Source organism: Chiroxiphia lanceolata, chromosome 7 (assembly GCF_009829145.1).
Source record: "Chiroxiphia lanceolata isolate bChiLan1 chromosome 7, bChiLan1.pri, whole genome shotgun sequence".
In the NCBI taxonomy this organism is placed as follows: domain Eukaryota; kingdom Metazoa; phylum Chordata; class Aves; order Passeriformes; family Pipridae; genus Chiroxiphia; species Chiroxiphia lanceolata.
In genome coordinates, this window is record NC_045643.1 from 10,889,023 (window position 1) to 10,916,871 (window position 27,849).

The window sequence follows — 27,849 nt, forward strand, 5'->3', positions numbered from 1 at the left end:
TTCTTGCTTGGAGGATGATAATGATGGGAGAATAAGTGATTACAGCATCAAAAGCAATTGGGGTCTAAGCAGTGGGGAAGAGAAATAGCATTTTAGGCTGAAGGTTTAATGTGCTCGGGACCAGAGCTTGTCCCTGTTAGGACTCGATTTGCAATGCAAAGTAGCTGAAGAGCTGGCAGTTGGGATGCCTGGGTCTGGGGAAAAGATGGAGCTGGCAGTACTCATGGGGACAGAGAATGGGGCTAGCAGGGAATTCCTGTGTGGGATGGCATCCATGGGGGCCCCAGGGACAGCAGACAGCGGGATAGCCCTGCCCTGCATCAGAGAGGAGAAATGACAAGGGCTGACAAGGCAGTGGTGGGCAGGGGGGACTGAGTGGCAAGCAGAACATGTGCTGAAGTGTTTCTTTTCCTTCCCTCAGAATGCCATGGTGTCTGTGAAGGAGCTGTGCGGGCTGCCGCCCATCGCGAGCCTGAAGCAGTGCATCCTCACCCTGTCCTCCCGGCTCGTGAGCAGCGACAGCTCGCCCTCCGTCACCCTCTGCATGAAGGACACCTTTCCTTACCTGGAGCCTCTGGGGACCGTGCCCGATGTGCAGAAAAAGGTCCTGGCAGCGTATGACCTGGTAGGTGCTCCCCCACTGCTCCCTCTGTGTTTCCCCACTGCTGTGGGTGCGGCAGGCTACGCTCGCTGGCTTTCACGTACCCAGATGTTTCAGTTAAATGACCAAGGCCCTTCACGTGACTCGGGCCGTGAAGAAGTTGTCCTTCAATCACTACAATGCCACACTGGGCTTTTTGTTGCTGTTTCCTTTTTTAAACACGGTTGTGGCTAGCACAGGTTGGCACTTGAAGAGGACTTTGTTTACAAAACTAGGGCAATTCAGCTTGTACTGGTGATTGTTAGTCCTTGTCCTTGAGAAGCGGCAAGATTCGTGCACTGCCCTTGGCTTGCCTCCCCGCAGGAGAGGACAAGGCCATTAGATAGGGAGCTGCAGCATGGGAGTTCCCAGGCAAAGCCGAGCCGTCCCTTTCCCGACACTTTTCAGCAGCACTGTTAAGTACTGCCCGTGTCCCTGTCAGACCAAGTGTTGCTCTTGGGGAGGGCATGGCAAGGTTGCAAGGGAAGTTTAAAGATGCCTGTTTTCTGGCACGGGGAAGGAGAGGTCAGTATGGTACAGGAATACTTTATGCAGATGTAGAGACACAAACTGGCATGATTCCAGATGAGTGCTGCCGCTTGTTGTATGACATATGTCACTTCTGTGGGTGACTGAGCAGCAGCTGTGTGTGACTTCCAGCAGCAGAAGTTGCTGTCACATGGTGCCTCTCGGGCCACAACACTGCCCCCTTGCTCCTCATCCTTTGTAGGTGCTCTGCACAACTGGTAGCAAGCTGCAGAGTTTTGCAAAGCCTGACTTAAATATTGCACTGAATATTGACTAAATCACAACTCTTGTTCAGTGCACAGCAGTTATTTCTGCAGCCTGTGTTATTTCTGCAGCTTGTGTTCATAAGGAATAAAATGGTGAATAACGTTGGGGATATCAAATTGCTTCCAGAGAACCTGAAGTGTTGTGAAGAGTGATCACAGCTTTGACCAGCTATTCAATGTGCCAAATCTTGCCTCCTTTTCATCTCTTTTTTTTGCTATTATAACACACTTTTCAAGGGAAAAATCAGCTTGTGGTGAGGAGGGAGACACTGATGTTGATTAAAACAGAAATATTAAAAATACCCTGAAATAACCCTTGGGTTCCTTCCAGAGTAGTTTGTATTACTTGAAAGTGATTACATTATGGTAATAAAATACCAGCTGTAACAATACCAGAACAAGGGTTTGCAAATCCAGTTGATTGCCTTATTTTAGACTGAATTTTTTTGGGGTAGATTTGTTACATGGTATGGTGTCTTTCTGAAAGAGCAAATACCACATAAATAAGAGATTTTTCTGTCTTTAGAGGTCTGCTTAATGGAGTCTTACCAAAATGAATGTGTCACCTCTTATCTTTGTAATTATATACTGAAGAGTACACATGGGACGTTTCAAGGCCTCCTTGTACTTTAGAAACAGTTTTTCAATTTAAATAGGTGAAAGGCCTCTTTTGGATGTAGACAGGAACACTTGTATAACTGTTTTAAGTAATGTTTGTTCTCACATTTGTCTCTGATGGGGGAAAATGTACCTTGAATGTCAAGAGGCTGTGCAAACACTAAAACAGTGAAAGAGAAGGGAGTTCTGCCTTGCCTATGTAAGGATTGATTTGAGTTATAATTCTGGTAATGCCAACAAAATACTTTATTTTTACCTGCTTTGTCTGACTGCAACTGCTTCTTACTTTGCTAAAACTATTTGCTTCTGAAAAAGCAAAAGCCAGATTTAATAAATGTTTTTGCTGCATTTTGGATGTTTGCCTTTTGAGACAATGCTAGAGGCAGAATATTGAAATCTATTTAGCCTTTTCTATGTTTTAAAAAAATGAACTGTCTCTATCCATCTGGATATTTGAAATCGCAGTGTGGGGAGGGGTTTGCAATTTTAATGTTGATAAGGGGCTCCTCCTTCCTATATATAGACTTGGTATAATCCAGGGTGTATTTCTTTTTAATATTTATATTTTTTGTGCAAATGAGAGCACAAGGAGATGTTGCTGGAAAGCAATATAAAATATTTTAGCTTATTTATTTATTTATATTCAAGATACACTATGATTCAGCCTTTTATATTGTTGATAAATATGACATCAAGGAACTGGATCCACAAGTGCTTGCTGCTTGCCTTTAATTCCTCAGAAATGTCTTTTTACTTCAAAGTACTTTTTGAATGAATAGGTCTAAGAGGATTTTTAAATAAAATAAAATCTGTTTATATTGGCCTGTCTCTTGTATGAGCGGGCTATACTTCTTAATTCCTTTTACAGTAAAATGGGAAAAAGTTTGACCCTAAATCTCATAGTGGGAGTCTGTAATTATATGTCTGCCCCACTCGCTGGGCTCCACAGCACGGGGAGCTTGAGTGCTGGGCAAACCTGTCCTCACCACCTCTGAAAACAATACAAATGTCACATTCTTTAAAAGGTGTGCTTTGAAAATAATTTCTGATAAAAACAGTTCTATGTGTTAGAATCTTTTTTCCCCTTAGAGAAAGTTGCCAGCTGAACTTACCTTTTTCTTTTTTTTTTTCCCATGGCAAGTATAGACTCTGCCTGTGTGTTTAATGGGGCATGAGCAGGACTGACGGTCCAGGGAAATGGAGGTGCAAATGCTCGGAGACCTGCCACAGTGATCTGGAAAACAATTAACTGTCTGTTCCTTCCTGCTCAGCCTTTGTCAGGCAGGATAGACAAAGACTGGTTTGTGCAGTTTGTTTGTTTTTTCCTGGGCAATTAATTTTACCATTGTGCGCTGCATTATTTTCTTTTGAGAGAGGCCTTATTAGAATAAAATTTAATGTGCTTTGTTTAAGGAACTGGAATGATTTTTCAGGACTCTGTTTATCTCTTTTTATGGATGCACTGCAGTGGTTTAGTGGAACTCTGCTGTTACCATGTCTCGTGTAGGAAGAGGCTTCATTGATGGTGCTGGGTTGTATGGGAGTTTCTGCAGAGGAGAGAAGGGAATAGGATTTACCAAACCCAAGAAAATAAGGTGGAGTGATGACAATACACAGAAAACATTTTTCAAAAGTGTGTCAATGACCAGAAATACAGTTTAGAATGGTTTTTTTTTTGACTTACAGCTTTGGTTGATACCACACACAAAGTGTGATGACTGGACTCTGGTCATGTTCACTGGTTCCCACACATACATCGTAGGATAATGTACTGTGTCACTTACAGAGTTGTTCTTCAGAGCTTTCCTTTCCCATGAGGAAAGGCTCTCCCTCTCCCCCTTGTCAGTGGTCACTCAGGTGGCCAGCATGCACACTGTGCTTCACAACCTGTCAAATTGATGGTGCTGTTCAGTGATCACACCTAAAAAAGGAGATACACCATGTGAAGAGAGGGGATGGGGCCCAGCTGGACCTGGCAGATGGTTGAATTATTCATTGCAAACAGTTATCCTGTGAAGTTAGAATTTTTTTTGGTTGAGAATTGTTTGGAAACAGATTGTGATTTCTGTGTCTGCACGATATATTCATGTGCAGATGCAAGCATGCATGAACTCAGGGATGCTTGTGCTCTTTGCTTTTCAGTTATTGGTTCAGCATTATTCTTCCTCCAAGATCAAATGATTAAATCATTTGAAAATCAAAAGCAATAAACAAGTGATAATAAATTTTCTTGGTTTTACCCAGCCACCCTGTTCATGTGCATGCAGAAATTTTTCTAGAAAATTAAAATAAGATGTTCAAGGATCTTTACAAGTTTTCAAATCATAAATAACAAGAAGCGTAAAAAAAGTTGAACAATGAAGCTATTTGTTATATAATCTCACGTTGACATTAATGTTTTTCTTTTTATCCAAGCCTCTTTACTGGAACTGATCTTGCTCTGTTGGAGCAGACAGTTATGGAAGGACAGGGTGTCTATAGGTGCTGTTGGGAGGTGGTAAGATAGTTAAGAATGTTTCAGCCAGCACGGGGATGGATTGGGGATTTTTGAGAGGACAGGAAATATCTGTGATGCTGCTGGGAAGTAAGTCAATAATTTAATGGCAGTGTTTTTGTTGACAGGGATATTGGTCCATGCATGCTCGCAGAAGTCTGCTGAGGCGTGTGTGGAGAGGAGCTGCTCTTTGTCTGCTGTTCTTTTCATATTCCATTTTTTGGGGTTTCTTTGTCTTGATGCAGATGTGAAAGCTCTTTATTCCCAAGGAGAAAGTCCTTTTTCTCAGTTTATGTAAATGCAAAATGACTAAATAGGTTTTCGTGAGCATTTCCACTGAAATTCATACCTCAGCTGGGACAGAGTCATCCCCAAAGGAACATTTTTCACAATTCTCTAAGCAGCTGAAGACAGGGCTATTGCAGAGCAGAGCATCCACTGCCAGGGAAGTGTCATAAGGCACTGACGTCAAACACAGTCCAATACATGGACATTGTCTTGAATTTTTATTTATTTTAAAGAGTTTTCCGCCCAAAATTGGACATAAACTGGGAAAGGCTGTTTCTTTTTCCATTTCTTATTAAGGAAAGTCTTGTTTCTTTCCTACTTCTTATAATTCTCTTATTTACCCACCACTCTCACAGTTTCTCTCTGATAGCCCAGGTCCCTTAGTCATTTCTAAAACAGAACCTGAAAACAGTCAGATCAGAACTTTTCTTGCAAATTTAAGATCCAATTGGGTACTTTCGTTACTCTGTTTTAGCACAAGCATATTGAAAGCTGACCTCTCCCCCCTGTTCCTCCATTGCTCCTCTTCTGGACTGGTCTTCATGCACAGGACACATCCTGCAACACTGACTCTGTATTTCCCCAGAAATATTTGTAACTGAAAACATGAAATTGTAACTTAGGCTGAATTTTATTCATTTCCTTCTGTAATTTGTGTCAGTAAGGTATTTCAGATGTTTCCAGCTCGTGTTACTGTCCTTGACAGCTGTTCCTCATACTGGGCTGTTGCAGGAAGAGGCTCAGATACAGAAATCTGGCTTGAAATGTATCGGGACAGGGACAAGGTGGTGGACAGACCAGTGGACAGCGTTCTTCCCATGTCCTGGCACCACATGCACATCCTTTTTTTTTCACAAAACTTGCTGGCATGTGATTGATTGCGTGGATGTTTCTTGTCCCAAATGTGTGCAACAAATATTCAATGCTAAAGGAAATCCAATTCAAATTTTCATGAGCTCAGTTGGCACTTCAGCTGTTCTTTGAATTGGATTTATTTTCATAACCTCTTTTATTTTTGATTGATTGCTTTGGCTTGGGTTTTGTTTGTTTGTTTGTTTTTGTGGTTGGTTGGTTGGTTTGTGCTTTTTGTTATCACAATAGAGGCGCAATATAGTACCCCTTACCCAGGAAAAATTCTACATTGTCAGTGAAAGGCATAGAAGATTGTGGCAATGGCCATGAGCAGACACCTAAGAGAAAGCTACTTTTTAGTTTGATGTTCAGTCAGTTTCTGTTCTAACCTTTGGAATATTTATGAGAGGATTCCTTAAAATGTCCCTTTTGTATCATTTATCTTCCCAGCAGGAGCAGTGCTTTAATTTGCCACCAGAAGATTTTCCTGTCTTTTTTTCCCTTTTTTGGTGAGACTCTGCTGTGTTAATTTCCTCTTTCCCTTTCACTTTATAGAATAGTTTGTAATGAAAAGAAGAAATTGGTCTTTAGCACAGGAGTTCATTAAAATAAAAAGAAAGAACATTTTTGTTCAGTTTATACTGATCCTATGATTAAACTGCCTTTAATACAGGTAATAAATAACCCTGTTAATTTCGTGTGAGTAATATGATGACCTCAGCATTAAGATATATTAAATTTCACTTAAATTTTTTTTAGCTTTGTAATTAACACTTAACAGAAGTGACAAAATAAAGCATTGTTCTGTGCATGAAGCAATGGGATTTTAAATTTGATAGTCCATGCTATATTTAGACACTGAAGTGAGACAGGTCAGTTATATTTTCGGCTTGTGGCCTGTTGCACTTTCTGGGTCTCATATACTGGATAAAGAGAGATCTCCTGGGTTTGTGGCAGCTCTTGCTTTTGTGAGAATCGAGCATGAATATAACAGGGTGCTTCAGGTAGATGGTGATGAATCAAGTTTATGCATCTTGCTTTCAGCATTGCATAATAATATTTAAATTCAATTAAATTAAATGAGCTATTTTGCAGAAAAAAACTAACCTATGTAGATGAGGCCTTGTATTCTTCATTCCCATTAGTTTATTAAATGTGACATTTAGTTCTGGGACCTGTGCCATGTGCATCTTTTGTCAGTCTGAACAGCCCCTTGTTCACTTCTTGTTGTGAGAGTGTTTCTGGTGCTGCAGCCTCTCCAGGAGGGGGTTAGCACCTCCAGGACTCACAAAAATCTTTGTGTCCATGCTCCCATGGAAACGTGACAGCAGTCCCTGAAGCGAGGAGTGGGTGTCCCTGGTCCCCACAGAGCTCTAAGAGGAACCCTGCGGGTCTCAGCCCTTGGGATGCAGGGCCCAGTACTGAAATTAGCAGGACCCCAGATGATGTCAAGGTATGTAGTGGTTTCTCCCATTCAATCTTCTGCATACTCTTCTGGTCAGCAAGGTAGCTTTTTCAATCCCTATGCTATAGGGACTGAATTTTTATACCTATATTATTAGATATATTATTGAATATAATTACTGAATATTATACCTACACAATCAGATTTTGTGTGCTTTCACTCTTATTTTTGTCCAATTTTTCACCCCTATGGTTACATTAAGCACATCACTCTGTGAAATTTATCACCTTCTTTCTGACATGGGAAATGCAAGTTGTCTTAAGCAATCCTGCCAGCTTTAGCAGCTGTTAAAAATTTCTTTCCTGAGTCCAAATGGACCCAGACATCAGCATCCATCCTCTAAAGGTTGCTTTTCAGTATATGGAGGTCAATCCCTTGAAGCTCAATGTTCAGGAGTTAACACACTCTGGTGGAACACGAGTTTTCTGAGGGAGCAGGACATCTCTGTCTCTCTGTGAGTCACTCACAGAAGCGAGTTGCTGCTCAGGAGCTGACATTAAACAGCAGCCTGATGGGCTCCAGCCAGATGAAACAGCTGCCTGCAGTGCTCAGTGCAGGTCTGAGCAGAGTAAAGGTGCATGGAAATTCATGCTGGAAACATCAGAAAACTTGCTCTCCACTTTTGAGGCAGGTTGGTGGGGTTTGAAACATTACTGGCAAAGCTGAGCTAGAAAATCTCAGGCTGTCATGTGATTTATGGAGTCACCTTCTCAGCAGAAAATCTCACTGCCTTCCGTCTTGTTTTTAGGGCTTCTGGTTTTTGTCACCTACTTTACAAGAAGCAGGTGACATCTCCAAGCAGGGTTTGGGATGTGACGACAGCTGGAAAAGCAAGGGATGATTCAGACTGGGAAACCATGGACTCATTTCACAACCAGTGACAAGAAATAACTGTATCCAAATGCCATGACCCTATGCTATAACTTTATTCCTGGGTGGGAGTTACTTGCCTGTTGTACTCTTGTCTATATGATTCAGTCTCTGGTCCTTCACAGTGACCACCCAGGCTTTGTCCTTGCACCAGCCTATTGTTATGATTTTTTATGGCAGCATTGGGAAGCAGGATCTTGTGCCCACTGAACATGCAGCTCTTGCTGGGAGCAGAGTCTGGCCTGTCATGTAGAGATACTGGGTCCTGCACGCTGTGTTATCACAGGTGGTGAAGATATCATAGGCCAGCCAAAATCATATATCGTAACTGGCCCAGGGTGTATTTTTTCTACCTAGTGCATTATTTCTTAGAGGAATGTGTGAGAGGAGGTGCCAGTTGGTCGCTAAGGCTGTCCCCTAACACCAGTCACTGAGCTGAGGAATTCTGAAACCACTTTTAGGATTTGTCATGGGACAAAAGCTACAAAAGCTGCTTATTTTTGTGAAGATTACTGCTGAGCAGGAAGACAGGAACAGGTTAAATTCTACTGTATGATCTGGTTTTAATTGTTTGTTCTTGCTGATCTGAGAGCAGTATGACTTTGATGTCAGCATCAAAGGAGTGGAGGGCTGCTCTACCTACTCTGCAATAAGGGATAATTGACATCCTAGTGCCACTTTTCTGTTAAAAAATGAATATAATACCTTCACGCCTGAGAATCCTAAAACAGGCATGCCAGAAACTCCCAGGAGTGGGTCCAATAGTAGCATGATTCTCAAGCTTGCTTTTTTTGTCTGTGATAGGATAATTCCTGTGGCCATATATATGTGTGTGTACGTATATATAAAAAACTCTCACAAGTGACATTCTGCTTTAGGGATCTGAGCACAGGAAAGTCTGGCACTTTGGATATCCTGTACCAGCTTAGGTGCAGTTGACCTCACAAGGCACACCTTGCTGCTGGGTGCAGGCACAGACCCAGTGGGGACCCAAGCCCAGGAGGACAGATACATGGAATACAGCAGCCATGGAGATGCTGGTAACACCTGGCTGGACTGGGCAGTGCCAGCACTGGCTCACAAACCCATGTCTGCATGTGCAAGAGATGCATGTTTGGCCTCTGGCTGCCTCTGTAGTGACTTGCAGGTTTTCTGGGGCTCTCACTGTCTTTACTGCTCAGACCAACTTCAGCATTTGCAGTTGCCAGCTGAATGGCTCCTTCAGCACAAAACAACAATGTGCTGTGGCATAGAAAAGCCAGAGTGTGGGGAGAAATTGTCATTTCTTTCTAGATGACAGGTGAAAATATCAAAGAGGAAAAAAATCAACATGATGCATGAACAAGCAAGTAATAAGAATGAAAGGCAAAGGATACTATCAAAAGTAATTTCAATCTCAGGCATATCCACTGGGCATGTTCTGTTAAAAACCAATTTTGCACTCTGTAGGTGTATCATGCTTTTTTCACTCTCCTGTGAAGCTGATAATGGGTTTTGTTTTCCATGTGTTCTTTATATCAAAGCGAAGGCATAGGTACTTTTATTAAATGCAGCCTGTCTTAATGCATTTAATAAGAAATAAAGGTGGCACGAGGAGGAAAAAATTTGGATCTAAATTTCTCCAGAATTTGGGAGTTTGGGTGTGACAAGTGGAAGCATCTCTCCTCCCCTGTGTCTAATTAAAACAATGAGTGCTAATTTGCAAGTGTTAATTCAATACTGTTACGCTGTCTTCCACTAAAACCATCGAAACGTACCGGTTGTGTTTTCATGTTTGGTCTGTTTGAAAGTAGGAAGGCTTTTAGCAGTTGCAGCATTTTGGCAAAGCTTTCAGATGGCGGCTTCTGTAATTTCAGGCTGTAACATTAGGCACAGTATTCAGTTTGCTTCATTTCTAATTGGCACCACTCTCATGCTGTTTGGATTTGATTGAGGTTTGTGGTGTACATCCCAGGAGGGGGAGATTATTCTCAGCCACAGTTTGTTATACAGCATGTTCTTGCTTTCTGTAACAGATGTATGTACCACCAATTTTCTTGCTTGCCTGGGCTTCTGAGGGGTTTTGGAAGCTTGTTTTCATCGAAGGAGATTAGTATTTGCAAGCAGGAAAGCTCAGGAAACTTGTCACATAGTGGACCCTTCATTTGTTTGCTGATAATGGACTGCTCTGGGCAGATGTGTAAGTATGGACATCTCCTAAAACTTCTGAGTAGGCTTGTTGAAACTGCCTCTTTTGGTTTGTTTTGGGGTTTTTTTTCCCTTTTCCATTAAACTTCAACAGAAATATTGAGGATAAGGTAAGATTTGGATCTGAATTTCTCCAAAGAGAAACTCAAGAAATAATGTAGCTGTCTGAACTGTTGTAGGGCATAAAGTTCAGCACAGGCTTAAATACCTCTTGAGATCAACTCTATTCATGACTTGGTAAGATTTTTAATAACCACTTATGTCAAAGACTGTACTTATTTCTCCTTTTGCTTCACAAAAAGTACTAATTAGAAAGGGCTTAATTTCACATAGAATTAATTTTGTCTGCTAACTTTACTTTCTTCTGAAATCACTTGTATTTCCTTCATGTTATTTGCAGTGGTGTTTCACTGATATAAAACAGCTGTTCTTTAACTTTTGGAGCAAAAAGTTTTCTGAGCAGCTGACGCTTATCTTGATACAGATCTCGGAGCTTTGATAGGAAGAAGGAAGGAAGGATCCAGTCTTCATAGTGTTACTTGCAGAGCAGACCTCCTCCCAAGTTTCAATCTTTGTACTTTTCTGCACTGTAGATGTTGCAGGAGACCCTTGTAATACTGATTTTTTTCTTTTTTTTTTTTTTTGACAGATGATTCAAGAGAGCAGGGTTCTTATTGAGACAGCAGACATCACTCATGACAAGATTGTTCAGTGCCAGAAAGCAGGTAATCCATCTTTATTGTGCAATTCTGGATGAAAGATGGGAAACAATTTACTTACACTTTGTCACTAATGTAGCATTTGTTCCCTGGTATGTAAGTGAGCATTCCAGTCTTTCTCTGGCATATTCCACCCTCCTGAAGTTCATCTTCCAGTAGCAATGCAGGCGTGGGAAGAGGGAAAAATATTCAGCTTTCACCTTAAAAGCTATTTCTCCATCTGCTCTGTAGCTCTGAAATGTCTGACAGCATTTAAATTAGTCAAATGAACTAGAAAGGCATTCAATTAAAAAGAGGGGGTGAGAAGGCATCCTACCTTTACTGAGTGCCATTCTCTACCCCAGCTGTTCCCTTGAACACAGAGGAGGCAAGAGGTTTTGATAACCTCAGGAACAAGCTGTGTTGCCTGCCTTTCCTTTCTTTTGCTGTTTAGGTTTGGTTTACACCTTGTAAACTTGAGCCAATGTAATTCTGTTGTATCACAGCGAATCTGTGTGGCTCTTCATTATGTTTGTCAGGTGTATGGGCACAAACCACTGTAAGTAGGTGTGAAGTAGATCTTACATTGCTGGTGTGTTATACTGATGTCTTTGTCTGAATGAGGGCTTTGCCTAGTATGCACCAGTAGAAGTGGAAGAGGTGGTTTCAGAAGTGGCCACTTGTGTGCTGTCTACTCTGCCACAGGTTCCCACTCCTGTTTCAGGATGGTAGAAATCACCAGCATATCTGTGCTTCTCAGTTCAGGTTATTAATGCAAACCTCTCTTCATCACCGTTCAGGATAGCAGGCTAGATTTTGAACTGGGAGATGTCTCCTGTAGTTTCCACTCATGCACAAGAATAAGCCCTATTGGAGAGATAAGAGCCCACATTTGGCAGTGGTAATCCTCCACAACTAAATCCATCAGCTTTCATGTGTCAGAAACCATACTGAATAAATACACACAGTGTATTTCCATCAGGAGTTTTCATTGCAGAAATTAAATTTATTTTCAGTTGATTTAGTTGTACAGCTGTACCTTTCCTAACCTATAACAAGCCTTGAAGGTCAGTAGCGCAAACACTTGTGACTGCATTTAATTTGTGTTCTTAGTCCTGGTCTTCTGGGACCACAACAATCATAAATACTATTGTTTCTGATAGCCATCTTTGGATTTGGCAAGTGATGCAGGCTACAGCCATTTGCTTCTACTAAATGTAAATAATGAATGAAACAGCTGTTTTGCAGTAAATATTTTAATTCCTCTTTTTAATTAGAAGGAATTCAGAAACTGTTTCAACAATAGTATTTAACTGATATTTGGGTGGAACCCAGTCTTTACTCTTTAGTCATGCTGGCACCATGGTAGCAAAGGGAGGAGAGGCAAGTGGTGGTTTCTCACTGGATTTCTTGGGCCTCATCATTGCCTCATGCCTTGGGTTCTGTTTATCCCCATAAGCAGCATAAGATTCCTCAGCCCAAGGCCTTCATTGTGTGCAGAGGGTTAAGGAATGGGACAGTAATGAGAAGATGCAGGACCAGGAGAGTCTCCCCAGGTGGTGTAATTTCAGAGCAATACTTTACACCATGCAGGCCCTCAGCAGCATCAGACACCTTTCTGCCCAGCTTGCTCTGTGCACAAAAGAGAAGAACCCACAACCCTTGCTTGGGCGCTTTTGGTGTCTTTGTGAGCAAGGGGCTGGAGATGTGTACAGAGAGCATGATGCAGTACTGTGCCACCACGCTGATGTCCAGAGTTCCATGCAGTTCTCTTCTCCTTCCCTCCCTCTGGAAAAAGACGAATTTTTTCAAGTTTTTCTCTTTGCTGCTGTATCCACTTGTATTTTCATTTGTTTTGCTTTGTTAGACTTAAAATATTGTTTCTAATTGAGAAGACAGCTGGAGAGATACAAAGTGCTTCTCTGAAGCCTGAGGATTTAGACAGAGGAAAGGATTAGGAGAGAGAATATCCTTCCCTGCACTCAATTGCCAATTAGTTTGTTGCAAGTGTTATCCAGGCAAATTGTTATATAACATTTTCAATGTAGCAAGATGAAGCACTCAAAATTGACAAGTGTCAGAGGTACAATTGCCTGTGACATAGTCCTTCACCTCACCCCAGTTCTGCTCCCTTTGAACATGTGTTCCTACCAGACCTCTGCTTCACATCATAGCCTGTTTTGGTCGGGGTTCCCTGTGCTTCAGGGTCCTGCCCACTCTCCCAGATGGTTTTTCAGGTGGCTGATTTTGTTGGGTTTTTTTTAAATGTGCAGGCTCAGCCCAACGCACAGGGGTCAGCAGCAGCTTTCCCTGATGCTGCTGCCCACAGCCTAACAAATGTTTGTGGCTCCCTCTCTCCGAGGCAGCACTGTCTCCAAGTCAGAGGTGGAGAAGTGAGGTCCAGAGGGAGAAATACCTAAAAGGATGCTGCATAAAGGCAGGGCTGCCTGCATGGAGCTAAGATCCCTTAGCCTTCATGTTTTTTCTTCCAGGACAAAGCGAGTCATTCAAAGGTTTTCTTTCACTAATTGAAGTGAAATGATTTGTAATTCAGTTGGCACAGGGCACACCTGAAAGGAAATCTTGCTTAGGGTGCAGTTATTTAGACTGTTTTCCAAAGGATGTACTGCAGGAACTCTCTTATCCTTTACAGGCAAAACCTGTGAGTGGGTGAAGTTTTGGAATATAAACAGTAGAGAAATCTTGCATTGTGTGGGGCTGAACTGCCTCAGTGTTACTGAGCTCCTGGAGTCGCCATAAGGCAAGAAAAAACTTATTGTTAGTCTTCCAGGAGTGCTTTGGGCAAGCTCTGCTGAGTGCAAGCCTGCTTTGGACTGTCCTTCAGCAACCTGCTAAGCAACCCTTTGCATCTACACCGGGCAGATGTTCTCTCAACAGGCATTTCTTTGATGTAATTTCAGCGAAGCTTGAATTTGTGGGTGACATTTACCTTAAAATAGTAGGGGAGGGGGAGCTATGAAACAACTGGAGATGGAGCTTGGTTTGTTCAGCCAGGTTGGGCTTCTGATGCTTTGTGGTGATTTGGTGCCAATTTGGCCTTTGTAAGGTACAAATTAGGGGAACACAAACAGCTCTCTCTCCATTTTGTCTCTCAATCCACACCAGACTCTGAGAAATATTTGCATACACTGTGCAAATCTTGTGAAATTGGTGGACCAGTTTGATAGTTTAAGGTTTTTAATCCCCTCCCAGATTTCCTGAATTCCTGTATCCAGCAACAGGTTTGCAGGCGTTTGCCCCAGAAAGTAGCAATGAAATGTAACAGGGGTGTGTGGTTGGAAGTCTCAGTTTTCTGCACTGCAGGAATAGCAGTCCTGTGATTAGATTTATGTGTTTCTGACATAATTTGTCATTGTGAAGTACAAAGGCTTTTCTGTATGACTGCGATTAAGATTAATGAGGAGATGTGCATTGGAGTCTGTATTTGCTGTGCTGAACAGGTATCTTCCATGTCTGTCAGAGAGCCTTCCAAGGGGCAAAATCATCTGTGCAAGGAGAGCTGCCAGCCACTGCCTTTTGCTGCAGTATTGCAGCAACGCAGACTGCAGGCAGTGTGAGAGGGAACCAGGCTTGTTGTGCCTGTGTGGGACCCCAGCACTGGCAGAGAGTCACATGCAAAGTGGAAGCACAACCTCAAGATTGCACATGACACTTTTATTCTGGAAGATGCTCTCTCAGGATGGAGTCATAAAAGGAAAGGGAAGCACAGAAAGAGGTTGTAGGAAGTACCAGCTGCAAGACTGAAAATGCTCACTCAGTGTTTTATGGGGAAGATCAATCATGCATTGGTTAATGGTGCAATCTGTATTTGTAGGAATGGAATTCCATGAAGAGCTTCATAACCTTGGGACAAAGGAAGGTTTGAAAGGAAGAAAATTAAGCAAAGCCATTGAGAGTTTTGCATGGAATATCACAGTGCTGAAGGTAAGCACATAAAGCACCACCTCATGTCTCCTATTAACCTTAAAAGCAAACCTTTGCTCTTTTAGCTCATCTGTTTGTACTGTTTTACTAATACTGAAACAACATGTTCTTTTTTTAATGGGATGTATGAATTACCCTCACTTGTTGATATTTATCAAATATACCTAATTACACCTCTGATTTGGAAGCTGTGGAAGGGAATTTGTCTAAGCCTCAACAGAAAAGACAGCTTGTGGTTTGTATGCTCAGGGACCTGGCTTTCTTATCTGTTCTGCCCCACTCATCCTGAAAATGATCTGTCTGAGATCATTGTGTCTCATATGCTTGTTTTGTAAAATGAGAACTAGAGCATCTCTTTGGGAAGGGACAGGGCAGGAGGGACTGTCATGAAAATACATGAGGAACACTGTAGATCCTGCAGGGTTATGTTTCAAAAGTGAAGCACTGCCCAAACAGCTAAAAGGGGATTTTCATCCCTCCATCCTGGCTGCACAGTGACGCACCGTGTGGTGTAACTGATACTCACCAGGCTTTAGCTACTGGTTCAGCACCAATCAACCCTGAATTGTCACAGTAGCTGTATGACTGAGCCTGGGTGAAGACACCCAAGGATAGCCAAAGATGGAAAAAGGAGGGGATCTGGTGCAGCCCCAGCAGAAAGCAAGGAAGAAGGCCTGAGCCAAGCATTCAGGTTGTTAGCATTCAACTCACACCTTCTTTCATAGCCTCATTTCCCACTTTGCTCTGATAGATCACGCTTTAATTTCTCCTTACTCTGTCTGTGCTGCTCCCTTCCTCCAGCTCCCATTAAGCAGGTTACCTTGTCTGACAGCATCTCCCTGCTACCTCCCAGTGCCTTTCCCTTGGCTGGCATCCCAGAGCAGGCATTTGAGAAGGCATTTTTACTAAATTCCTCATCAAATATACTCCTAAATGTAGAGAGCAATGGTGGTAGCAAGGGTAGTAGAAGATGCATACATCAGCATTGTGGTGCTGGAAAGAGCACTAACATATCTTGAGCAGGAGAGGGAACTTGGGAACAGAGGGGCTGAAGGGCAAAAGTGGGTGGGAGAGGCATTGGTAGTAGAGAAGAAGGATTAGAGAAGAGCTGGGTCACCTGTGGTTTCTTGCATACCTTGATGCACCATGAGAGCGAGGAAAGTGAGGAATGGAATGAGTTTTGGCTCAGTTAATAGGACCTCTGGTGAAAAGGCAACCAGTTCCAACATTATGAAACAGGCTGACCTATTCCATAGAGCACACCAAGACAAGTAGCTGAAGAGAACCAAAAAGAAAAGCACACTAGGCAGTTCTGAACATTATTCTGAATACCTTTAGCTGTGTTAGGTAAAATAAATGCCTTGTGCTCAGAGTCACTCTAGACACAGTTAGGTATTCTGAACTTTTTCAATTTCTAGGTGTTTGCTACATGAGAAGCTTGCACCTCTAAGGGTGACCTATGATTAATGAAGGTACAAGTAGGATATCAGAGAAACATTTTCCACAAAAAAGAATTGCTACCTAGCACATGTTGCAAACATATTGAAGAGCTTTTAAAACATCCAGTCAAGGTCAAGGAATAATTGACTTATTTCATTTCTAAGCCACAACTTCTTTTCTACCTTTCTCACACAATAAAATATTAACAGTTTGTGACAACAGAATGCACATGAAACATCTTTTCATTCTGACTGAAGTCCAACTCAGCAATGACATTAGAAAACTGGGAATGAAGTTGTACCTGTGTCTGACATGAGACCATCAGTCATTTTTCTAATCTGTCCATATTTTTTCTTTTTTTCTCCTCCCCTTCCACCCCCTTTGTAAAGTACTGTTTTTCAGTGACCCTGGCCCTAACAAACCTATTTGCTGGTTACAGCTGCATCTCGTGTTTGGCACTGACTCCCCTCAGTGCTAGTGAGTGCTCCTCGGGAGGATTTGGTGAGAAGACACCAACAACCCTGCCTCACTCAAGCCTTTGGTGTCCCCATATGTCCAGTGGCAGGGTGGACACTGCAAATGTATTTCACTAGATATTGGTATAGTGTTGTAAAAAAAGAAAAAAAATAGCCCCTAACATCTCACAAATGCATCACCTGCTTCACAGTATGTTCGGTGAGTGAATGGCTGATGAGGAAAAGCCTCTTTATGTGCTCAAGGTTGTTGGAGGCAATTACATCATGTGGCAGAAGTCAGTTTGTGTGAGCTGCCCGTGAGCAAAATAGCAGGTATTAGGTTGTGCTTGTGCCTGTGAGATGATTAATAGTCTTTTCCTAGGCTAGTGAAGCCAAGGCATATTTAATTAATGTGTTTCTTTATAAAGACTCATTGCAGTAGGTAAGCTTTGAATACAAAGAGGAGATGCAATAAGAAATTGCTACTAGCAAAATAATTAAATAGTTACAGAGTGCAAGATTAAAGTGTATTTTATAAAAATCATACATTCTTCATGTTTAAAAATGCCCTGGGGTACTTTTAAGAGGTGAATCAAAATAGTATGCCATTTTCTTCCTTAGTTTATATAAATGTAATTTCATATTAGTAATAACCGCAATAAAGACAAACCGTTTGCCAGAAGGTAAAAACGTCAGTAAGAAGATGGATGTTATAACTTGGTGACAGTCTTAACAAGTCAGCTTTGACATGGATGCATATTTTTAAAATATCACATTTTCCTATTTGGTCACGTGCTGCGTAAAATACTGTCAGGCTCACGGTCAGTAATATTGAGAGGCATAACTTAGGGTACACTAGACAGAAGACTCATGTTCTCACAGCGATATTGCAGGAATGGTTATGTTCCCAAATTTAGTCTCACTTTCATGTTTGTTTACGTGCAGCACCAGCTCTGTTGCTTTGTTTTCCTCTCTGTATTTAATTGAGTTCCAGTAAAACGCAAGGGTAGCAAAAGGAATTTTGTGTTTACCCCCTTCATAGAGTCCATGGTGTTATGAACTGTTCATTTTACCCTAACAGGCCTGCAAAGCTGCTCAGTTACCTCAGCTGAGGTAACTGTTCTGGTCTGACCCTCTCTTGTCACAGAAGTTCACAATTCATTTTCATGAGATATTTCTTGTTTTTAAAACAAGCCACTATCCATTTCACTGAGCAGAGGCTTTCACGTGGGTGCGTGGGCTCATGCTTGTTTCTCCCCAAATGTTGGTGCTCCTCTCGCCTTCCCCTGCTGAGGTCACCCTCCTCTCTGACTGTGTAGTTGTTTCTGCAGCAGGCATGGGCTCCTCCTGCCTGCCCTGTGAGGCAGAAGCTGAGAAGCCTCATTAGGGCAGTTCTGATCTTGAGGTGTAACGCTGCACTCAATGCTGCTGCAGAGCACTAGGTGGCTTTCAGGTCAGGTACACTCATGTACCTGTGGGTGATGGGCATGCAGAGCCAGCCTGGGTCTGCTCCTGGCCCTCTTGGCACAGGACAGTACCAGCTACCACCTCTCCTGGGGCTCTTCTGCCCACTCCATCTGCCTCTCCTGTGGGATCTTGTACCAAGCATTTTCTAGTAACTGAGGCACTCTCAGCATCTGTCACATGTGCAAACCACTGATTCAATGACCGCTTTATGAGTTTTTGAGAATGTTTGGGGAAAAAAATCTTGTAGCCTGCAAAACTACTCTCCTTGCTGAAGCAAAACTGTCACAGACTACCAGGAGGTGTTTACTTGAGCAAAGAAGTTGGGATCTGCCTGAGTCCCAAGAACCTGCCAAGTCAAACAAAGTCTGAGTATGTTGACTATGGCTCAGATTTATTGCTCTCACGTGGACGTGCTCTGATTGTCTGCAGACATATTTTTCTGGGCTATTTGTACTTTAGTGGATCAGTACATACAAACTCTAGAAGCAATACCATTGGGGTACTTGCCTGCATGCTGATGGTAAATACCTGGATAGTTAATATACCAGCATACTGACTTATGTATAGACAAAACCTGGGAAGAAAAAGATAAAGTGGCATTTACTGTTTTGGTCTTTTACTGAAAGGGAAGACACCCAAATGTTTGATTCTAGTTGTTGCTCTGAAATGCACATATTTTCTTTAATCTTTTTTTGCTGCCCAAGATAAGATTTCTCCTCTGCTGCTGTGTGTTCTGTCTTACTAGGACTCCAACTGTTAGTACATGCTACAAGACATCAAGTGGTTACATTTTCAGGGATGGTTTCAGCACTCATCCATGAGTGTATCTGTTAATTATCCTGCATTTAAATTAATGCTGATTAGATATATCAAGAGAGAGGTTGCTGAATGCAGAAGGCATACAATTATTAAATTGTTAATGCAGTTCACTCTTTGGAGGAGGAATCTACAATTTTATGGTGTCGTTGTGATCAATGTTAGCTCTGGTGTAAGTGACTTTATGCAGCAAAATGGTGCACAAATAGAACTTTTGCAGGATGATGTCCACAAATGACCTCTTTCTTTGCCTCAGTCATTTGTGACAATCAGCCTTCAGTTGCTTGGGAAACCTGCAGCATCCAGACCTCTCACTTGGGTCGCAGAGCCCCAAATGCGCACTTTATAAGGCTACTTGGAGAGGTAAAAGCCAGGTATCTGAAAGATGTACATACAAGACTATCTGGCTTCACCTAGACTGAGATGAATTTAGCATCACTATAAGTTACTGGTTTTCTTTAGGAACAAAAGCTACATATCGGACAGTGATTGTTATTCTAAAGCACCTTAAACACAGAATTTCTGATAATCTTTGGAAGAACTAGTTCCATTCACAGCATTAATTTAAGGATTATTATAGTGCACTATGGAAGTGTTTTTGAGTGGGTACTCTACAGTACTCTAAAAGCATCTTGTAAGAGAGATTTATTTTGGTCTTTTCACATCAGTCCTTTTTCCTGCAGTAGGCAAGAGCCATGGCTTTGTTCCTTGGCATGCTACAGAGTGGACAACAGAGCAGCCTGGCAGAATCTTAGGAACATTATATGTAATTAAGCGCAATGGTAACAATATATTCTGTTATATGATTGCTGCCAAAGGATTTGCTTGACAATTTACCCTATCTAGATTTTAAGCAAGAGCACAATGAATTCATGAGTCCCTGCAGAGCTGCTGCATTCTATGTGCCATTTATTTCTTTCACTATAAGTGTCAGTTAGGCTTTCCCCTGACCCCCCAAAAATTCCCTGTGTCTTATCTCCCTCCTTTTCCCAGTATTATCTCTGTGGACACAAGAGCATTGGAGCTCAATTTGTGAAACTGCAAAAACAGATGAAACATAAGCCATAGTGTTTTTAGCAATTCTTTTTATTTGCTCTCATCTTCTGACAGTGAAGAGCAAGAGCTGTAGGCAGGAGTGGTTTGTGTGGCATGGAGTCTTCGTGCCTGCCTTTAAATGCAGGGCTAATTGTGTTATTCTATGCGTACTCATGTCTACTCAAATCCAGATCTAGGTAAATATATTTTGAATATGGTTACCCCAAAGGCTCTTTTTCTGGAGAGACTGAATGTCTTTCCTGCTGTCTAGTCCCCACATTGTTTGCATTTCCTTTGTTGATGCAGTTCACAGTGGTGTTTCAGACTTTTAAACCTCTCTAGGCTGTGTGCCCTGGCTACTTTTGAGGGATCTGGTGCTTTTAGCTGAGACCTGTTCAGCTGCAGCTGAGATTGGCCAAGCTGATCAGTCTGTGATTGACAGATTTTACAAACATATAATGAAATACAGAGATGCTCTAATTATTCACGTAGTTACTGGATCAGCTTGGTCTCTTACGCATGAGCTGAAGGACAAATAAAAGAAAAATAATACAAAACAGCTGGCTCTCTGAGAGTGCTGGAGAGAAGGTGAAGAGGTCCATCGAGGTCAACATCCCTTTAGTCTTATAAATACCAATCTGTGTAGTTTGAGCAGTTTATTTAAAAGTAGGGGGAAAGATGAAGGAAAGGAAGGATTTAGGTTGTTCCTTATTCAGTCTGTGATGAGTGTGGAGAAGTTGCATGGGAGTGCGGGTTGTTCGCAGGCCCTTTCTGTGCGTTGAATGCAGTGGTGAGTGCAGGGAGGCTCCCAGCCTCGGAGCTGCTTCCAGGGCAAAGCCTGTGCTCCTGGCCCTCAGGTCAGTCTTCAGGGCTCCTCTGTATGTGATGTTGCAAGATCTTTCTGGGGTAGGGGATTTAGAGTCCTTTAAATGGTATTACAGCATAAGGAGGTGTAAGTGTGTGATCCACATGCAAAGCTGTTTTGATCAATGTGTTTTGTAAACTACGGGAACCAAGCCCTGTGATCATTAGGTAGGATAGGCAGACCTTTCTTGTACCTAGCAGAGTGCTGTTCTCTGCTGATCTGGTTGAAAAATGCCTCCTTCATAAGTGATGAATGCACTGTTTTTTATCTGTCTTGCCTTAGCCCAAAGGCAGGAACCAGAGCTCTTTAAAAGACTTGGTGGACTTTGCCAGTTGTATCTAGTGATGGAAACTTCTCAAGTTACTTCAACAGTGTGTATTAGGGTAGAAGGAGTGTAATACCAGTCCTTCAGGAGTACTAGTTAATTAACTGGAATACACTGTTCTTCTTGGCCCTCAGCCATGCTGCCGGAGCATTGATCTGGGGAGGATGTAGTGAGCAGTCTCCAGCGAGTATAGCATGACCTCTCTGGGTACCTGGCTGTTCCCTGTGAGTTTTTAAAGCCCTAATGGTGTTTCTGAAAGGTCACTGTTTCCTTGGTCAAGGAAAATTCCAAGACACGAGTTGGATTTAGAACAAGTTAAATATTTGTGTGTTTAACACATACATCAAGGCCACCCAGGTAATATTAAATCTGCAAGTAGAAAATGCTGGCACTAGCAGGGACTAAGGGGGGAAAGGAGACCAGAGGTCACCAGGGTTCACAGCTCTTGCTCCTTCATGATATTGTGAGTTTTTGAAGAGATGTAGGAGGCCATGGAGTCCCAGGATGGTCTGACAAAGAGGAGAGACTTTGTCCCTTATTAATCATTTATTGTTGGGGTTTTGTTGAATGACGTCACAGCAGGAGTGTTCCACTGACTGGCAAGAAGTGATTGTCCAGACATTCAGGTCAGGCAGTGCTTAACTGTCTGGGCACAGGGATCCACACGGACCTGCACTTGCCTGCCTGCAGTGCTGGTGCTTGTGATGAGCAGCACTCACCTCCCCACATCACACAGCCCCTGCAGAACCAAACCCAGTTCATAGTGTCTGTTCATCCAGGGAGCATGCACAATTTTCTATCTTTTCTCCAGCCCTTTACACCTATTTGGGTCCATAGAAAATAGGACTGGAAGGGTCTGTGAGAGGCTGTGTAGTTCCTCCTGCTGATGAGTACTTAGCTGCTGTGGATCTAAGCCCTGCTCGAATATTTGGCAAAGAAGGTGCTTGGTATGAGGCTCTAGTGTTTTTCCACAGTGATGTGGCAGACCCAGGGACCCACTTGGCTCTTGGGGAAAGAGCTGATGGCCAGAGTCATCTGAGCAGAAATGTGTGTCTCCGCCAATTTTCTTGCTTTGCTCTTCCTCTTTCCTCCCACCAGGGCTCTGCTCCTGCAGGTGTTTCCCAACAGTAGGTTTAGGGATGAGACCCTCCTGCAGTCAGTGTGGGACCCAGGTGCACGACAGACCAAAAATGGAGGATCACTAAAGTTCATCCAGAGAACAAGTGCTGTGAGGTGCCTTCCTTTGATGTAAATATTTTTTTTTCCTGCAATAAAAAGTTCTGCAATTCAGATGAAAATATTATTCCTTCAGTTCTGCTGGGATTGTATGTGTGCAAACCCACATGCATATATGTATATAGGAGGTGAGACAGGTCATCAAATATATATGCAGAACGACCGTAACTTTGGCATGAGAAAAGATATTAGAAAAGTGAAAGGTGTCATGAAAAGCCTTGAGTGATACCTTGCTTAGTCTTTGAACTTGACTGAAATTAGCCAGATAGATGGCAATCAATCTTGTGATATGCCTTTTATTTTGAGTGATGGGACAAATTGCCAAAAGCCATGGATCTGATGCCAAGCTGCTGGCTGTGCACGCAGGGCAAGATGCATCTTATTGCAGTGAGGGTGGTGGGAGACAGGGCCAGAAGCATGTGGGGCCACTATACCTGGTGCCCCTTGTGCCAAGGCCGCCTCAGCAGCATGGACTTTGAGCCTGGGTGAGGGTTGGCACACTGAGGTGCTGTATGGAAAACCAATTATAGTGTCACTTCACAAATGGAGGCTTGTCAAGATGCTTAAAACGCATTAGTCTGTCAAAATAGGTGTCCAGCTCTCTCCTTGTGTAGGCCTGCAGCTCAGTGAAGCCCTCTGCTTAGTCATCTGTCCTGCCTCAGTTACCCCTCTGTGCCTCACTGTCATCTCAGTGTTTACTGTCTCCCCTCCCCAGCCTCAAATCCTCATTCCCTCTGCTTCGGCCCAGTTGAGTGTTATCATCTAAATCATGCTAATTCATGGGAGTGAACTGCCGTGTTCTTTGTCTTACCTGTGTGTCCTGCTGTCCCCCATCCTTGATCTGGACTAAACTCCACATGGCTCTGGAGCTGTCCCTAGCTGTGATGCAGTTCACATTAGTTTAGCACTCTTGCATTCTGTGCCAATTTGCCCTGGGGTAGCTGTGTGGGACCTGGCACCGCTGTGCTTGTGCCACTGGGGCAGACCCGTCGCAGCCAGGGCCCCAGCTGTGCTGCTGACATCCCTCTTCTCTACCAGCCTGGTAGGGATTTTGGCACCTGGGTGTGAAGGCCAACTTCTCCTGAGGGGGTGTGTCATCCGGTCGAAAGACTGCACCTGGGAATGTAATTAATAATGTTCAGGTGATGGTGTGTGAATACAAAGAGTGTTCTCCAAATGCTCTTTTAAGCCACAGCAAGATTATGACCTATGAAGAGGTTATTTGAAAAATCAGCAGGTAGGGTTACAAGTTTATTGAAGATACTCACCTCTTGAGGAAAAGGAGCTAGTCCTGCACGAATGTGTGCCTGAGAAGAACTGCAGAACTGTGCTGGAAAGTTGGTACTATTAAGAGGGGGAGAGGGGGCATGAGGGGAAGGTGACTGAGTGTTTGTAGATGGTTCCCCACCAAAGGACAATTGCCTGTGTGTAAAAATTGGGTCAGTGTCATCTCCCATCCCTTGAAGGAAGAGACAGTGTAAACAGAAGCTGCAGATGGTTCAGGAACTTCAGCAACTTCTGCCACCATCCCCTCCCTCCCCTGCAACGGTGACATTTTCATCTGAGACATGGATATCAAAGGCTGCTGTACTTGGCAGTTGAGTTAATTAACACAACCTGGAAGTTGAGGATCTAGTTTGTGCCAATCTGACAACATGACCTCATTCAGAGGAATTAAAAAGGCTGTAATGAAAGTATAAGTTTCAGCAGAAATTCACACATTTCTTGCTTCTGTCTGTCAATGGCTGTACTAACAAAGAATGAAAGAAGAGCAGCTGGCTCTGTCAGGTGTTGCAGGTTGCATTATAATGCAAGCTGAGCCCCAGCCCTGCCCCTCAGAGGGATGGGAGTCTTTCATCTGGGCCCTTGCAGTGGCACTGGGCATGTGCCCCAGTAGGGCCTCCCAACACCTGGCCCTAGTGAGGGGTTTGGAAAGACCTTTTCCTTCCTGGGTTGGCAGTGTCCTGCACTGCCTTGCCTGGATATTTATTCCTGACACTGAAGGTCAGGGTGGTCAGTTAAGCAGTGCAGTATTTCTCATTTATGGAGAGACACAAAATGGATGTTTTTTCTTGGATTCAGGGACAGACTGTTGCTTAGAAAACTCCAGTTATCTCTTGATGCAACTTGGAGGATTCCTGATGTCCCTTAAATAACATAGGAGAGATTCAGTTGTACAATTACTATTGAAAATACATGTTAAATTTTAAAGCAATTTCAGGTGTATTGTGGTCTGCATATATTTAGCAAATTCACTTTACATCCTAGAAGTTGCATTTGCTTTGCTCATCTCATCCTAGCTAGCACATACTCCTGTGTCTCACCCATGCAGAGATGACACAGATGGTGCCTACCAAGGTGTTTTAAACTGTGGAATGATGTCCTGTGTCCTGGTAAAGATCTGGTGGAGCTGTGATTGCTTAAAGATTATTAAAATATGGGTAGAGAAAATGCCCTTTGTTTTCCTCCAGATGTGGAGCTGGTGTGTGTCAACTCAGTGTCCACAGGCTCTGAGAGGAATTTGTCTCTGAAGCAGCTGTGTTCCTGTACTGTCAAGTTCCCTGGTTCATTTAGATAGGGCTCTTTGTGTCACTGGGGAATTTCTCATTTTGTCAGCCTGTACACATGTTGCTGTCCTACGAGGGAGTGTGTGTCTGAACAAAGGGCTCCACTTCTAAGGGGTTTCACGGTGGAACAGGGCACGAGGGAGCCTCCACCCACAGTTGGTTTTTTTTCTGAATTTTTGTAGGGCTGTTGAGTATCAGGGAGAGACCAGGGTACTGATCTGTACATGATGGGAACTTTAAGAGAGGATCACTTGTACATTGTTTTTTTTCCCAGCATTTGCTTATTGTTAAATCTGAACTGTGCTGTTCTCTGGGAGCTGTAACTGGTGCTAGTCTGAAACGGTTGTATTTGAATGATATGTGCTGAGAGCTTTAACGTCTTCTAAAAATTACCTTTGTGGTATATTTTGAGCTTGTTACAGCTACTGTCAGCGGATCACATAGAGTTTCCCGAGCTGAGCTTATAATTGATGGCAAGCTGACTGCCCCTTTTGTTATGTGAATTACGTGCCAGCATCTACAAAAGCTGCTCCCTGTGGGGGAATGGGTGTCTAATTTAAGACAGCTCCCTGGGGGAACTCAGCAGGCGATGAAAGCTCCATCCGAACTTCCTCCTCTGCGGTTGCTGAGAAGCTGTCTGGGTTTTCCCTGGCACTGTCGGTGGCCTCAGTCAGATCTGGTAATGTACTTTATAACCGAGTGATACCTGGCCCCTGTGCTTTGCTGAAGCTGGGGGGCAGCATGTCTCTGTATGAATGCCAAGTCCTCCCCTTCTTCACGAGCACTGATATGAATCCTCTCTCCACGTGTCAGAATGTGTACAATGCCATTGCTAGCCAGGACCTTTGATTTCTTCTGCACTTGTGTGAGTACAGTAGTCAGGGGAGCCAAACTCTGAATCCAGCAGGCAGTGATTTGCTGGCATGACCTTCCATGTTTTCACTGTGCCAGCCTAGCTTCCCTTACTGCCTCCTGACATTGAAAAGAGAAAATATTCATCCACACCACTACGTATTCTGAGGGCTGAGGTTAAAATAAAATGCTCTTTAACTCAGTGGTGGTACTGATTCATTTTTGTTGCCTGAGCCACTAGCAGCAGAGGGCTGTGGAATAAAGATGCTGTGTTAACATATATGGTTATTGGCAGTATAGATCTGCAGGGAGGGCTGGGACAGTGAAAAGCCACAAACTGCCTTAAGGGAAAGTTGCAGGTGTTCAGTGAGACCAGGTGTTTGTGCTGCCGTTATTCTTCCCTGGATCTTATGGTGGATCCAATAAGCCCTAAATGTGGGAGGCATTCCCAAAAACTTGCACAGGAGCTAGGGAACTCGGAGGCCCAAGTACTTGTGGGGGCAAGTAAGCTTTACTTTATGAACAATGGACTGGGAAACTGCAATCTTGTATCTTTGACGGCTACAGTGTTCTTTTACCTGGGTCAGATGAATTCAAGTGCAAGGTGATGAAGCCTGCAACAGATAAAGGTAATTTTCTTATGGGTCATTTCCCCAGTTAAAGGTGGGATCCATTTGTGGAGAAAAGCAGAGACAAAACCAGCGATTCTGATGCTGTGACAGCTGTTACTTATTTTTAGATCACAAAAAGACGGCGTTACTGATGTCAGAAAGATGTTCATATGAGAGCAAATTAAAAATACAGAACAGTCAGAGGAGTAAGTTAAAAATGCTTATATAGTAGTTTTTGCTCCAGCATCCTCTGCTATGGATCAGACATAGGTATTGGCAGGAGGAGCCTTACTGATAGGTTGTGATCTTTCTGAATAGAGTGGGGAGTGGTGATAATTGCATTTAAGTGCTCTTTGTGTTCTCACTCAGTGTCCCTGGGTTCCTGCTCCTGGTGATGCTTGTGTAGGTAGCAGTGGGGAGGAGTTGAGCTACATGAAGGCATTGAAAAGCACATGAAAAATTTTTTTATGTTTTCAAGCATTGGCAAAGGTGGTGGGAGTTGGACAGCCTGAGGGGCCTAATTGAGCAGTCTGGGATGAACAGGCTGAGACTGGGGGCTGCCAGCAGCATTAGAGGGACAATTGCCTTCAGAAGGTGGCTGAGTGGGTACTGAGTTGGGTAGTAGAAATTCATTGTCTCCAACCCTCCCCAGTAACTGTGGAGTTAATACTATAGCCCTCTGTATCAGGCTTAAAAACTGAGTTAAATTTTGCTGAAAAGTCTCTTGTTTTCTGTGATATAGCATCGTAATGGATTGTAAATCATGCTTGTTCAGTTTCCCTCATTGACATTTTGGGGCAATGAATGTGTAAATGAATACTACCTTCCCTATCCTGCACCACTTAATTTTTGTGCTTGGCTCACTCAATTTGCTGTGTGTCTCCATTCCCATCCTTCCCATTCCCATGCTTGTTTCTGATTCCTGCTGGTTTTCTCCTCCCCTCTCAGTTGCTTAGTTTCAGTGACTCTCTGCCTGCTGGGTCAGTGCTGCTTGCAAAAATAACCATACCCGCTCTTGTTTTCCCTTGATTTCACATCTGCACTGGGAGGGCAAGTCTGGGATTCTCCCAGGGGAATTGAGCCCTGTGAACATGAGGCCCATGGCCGCTGTGTCCACAGGAGCCTCTTTAACCACTGGCTGGGGGAACACAAGCAGAGAGGGTGGCTCAGCTCTGCTTTTACTGAGCTCAATGCCCTGTCTCACCAGCAAACCTGCCTTTGACTGTGGGGGACCAGAATGACAGGGATAAGGTGGATCAGAGCATTTGCTTAAGGATCTTCTAAACACCTAGCAGCTAGACAGTGGCTTGTTTTAGTTTTTTTTTTTTT

General features: G+C 43.1%; 1 protein-coding gene across 1 annotated transcript in view; it reads left to right on the forward strand.

The window, feature by feature from the left end:
* Positions 1 to 27,849, forward strand: part of PLCL1 (phospholipase C like 1 (inactive)) — a 195,687-nt gene that overhangs the window by 155,326 nt on the left and 12,512 nt on the right. The window contains exons 3-5 of the mRNA XM_032693451.1: positions 422 to 625; positions 10,858 to 10,933; positions 14,742 to 14,851. Of these exons, the coding sequence (XP_032549342.1) occupies positions 422 to 625; positions 10,858 to 10,933; positions 14,742 to 14,851 (390 nt within the window). The remainder of the gene's footprint in view (positions 1 to 421; positions 626 to 10,857; positions 10,934 to 14,741; positions 14,852 to 27,849) is intronic.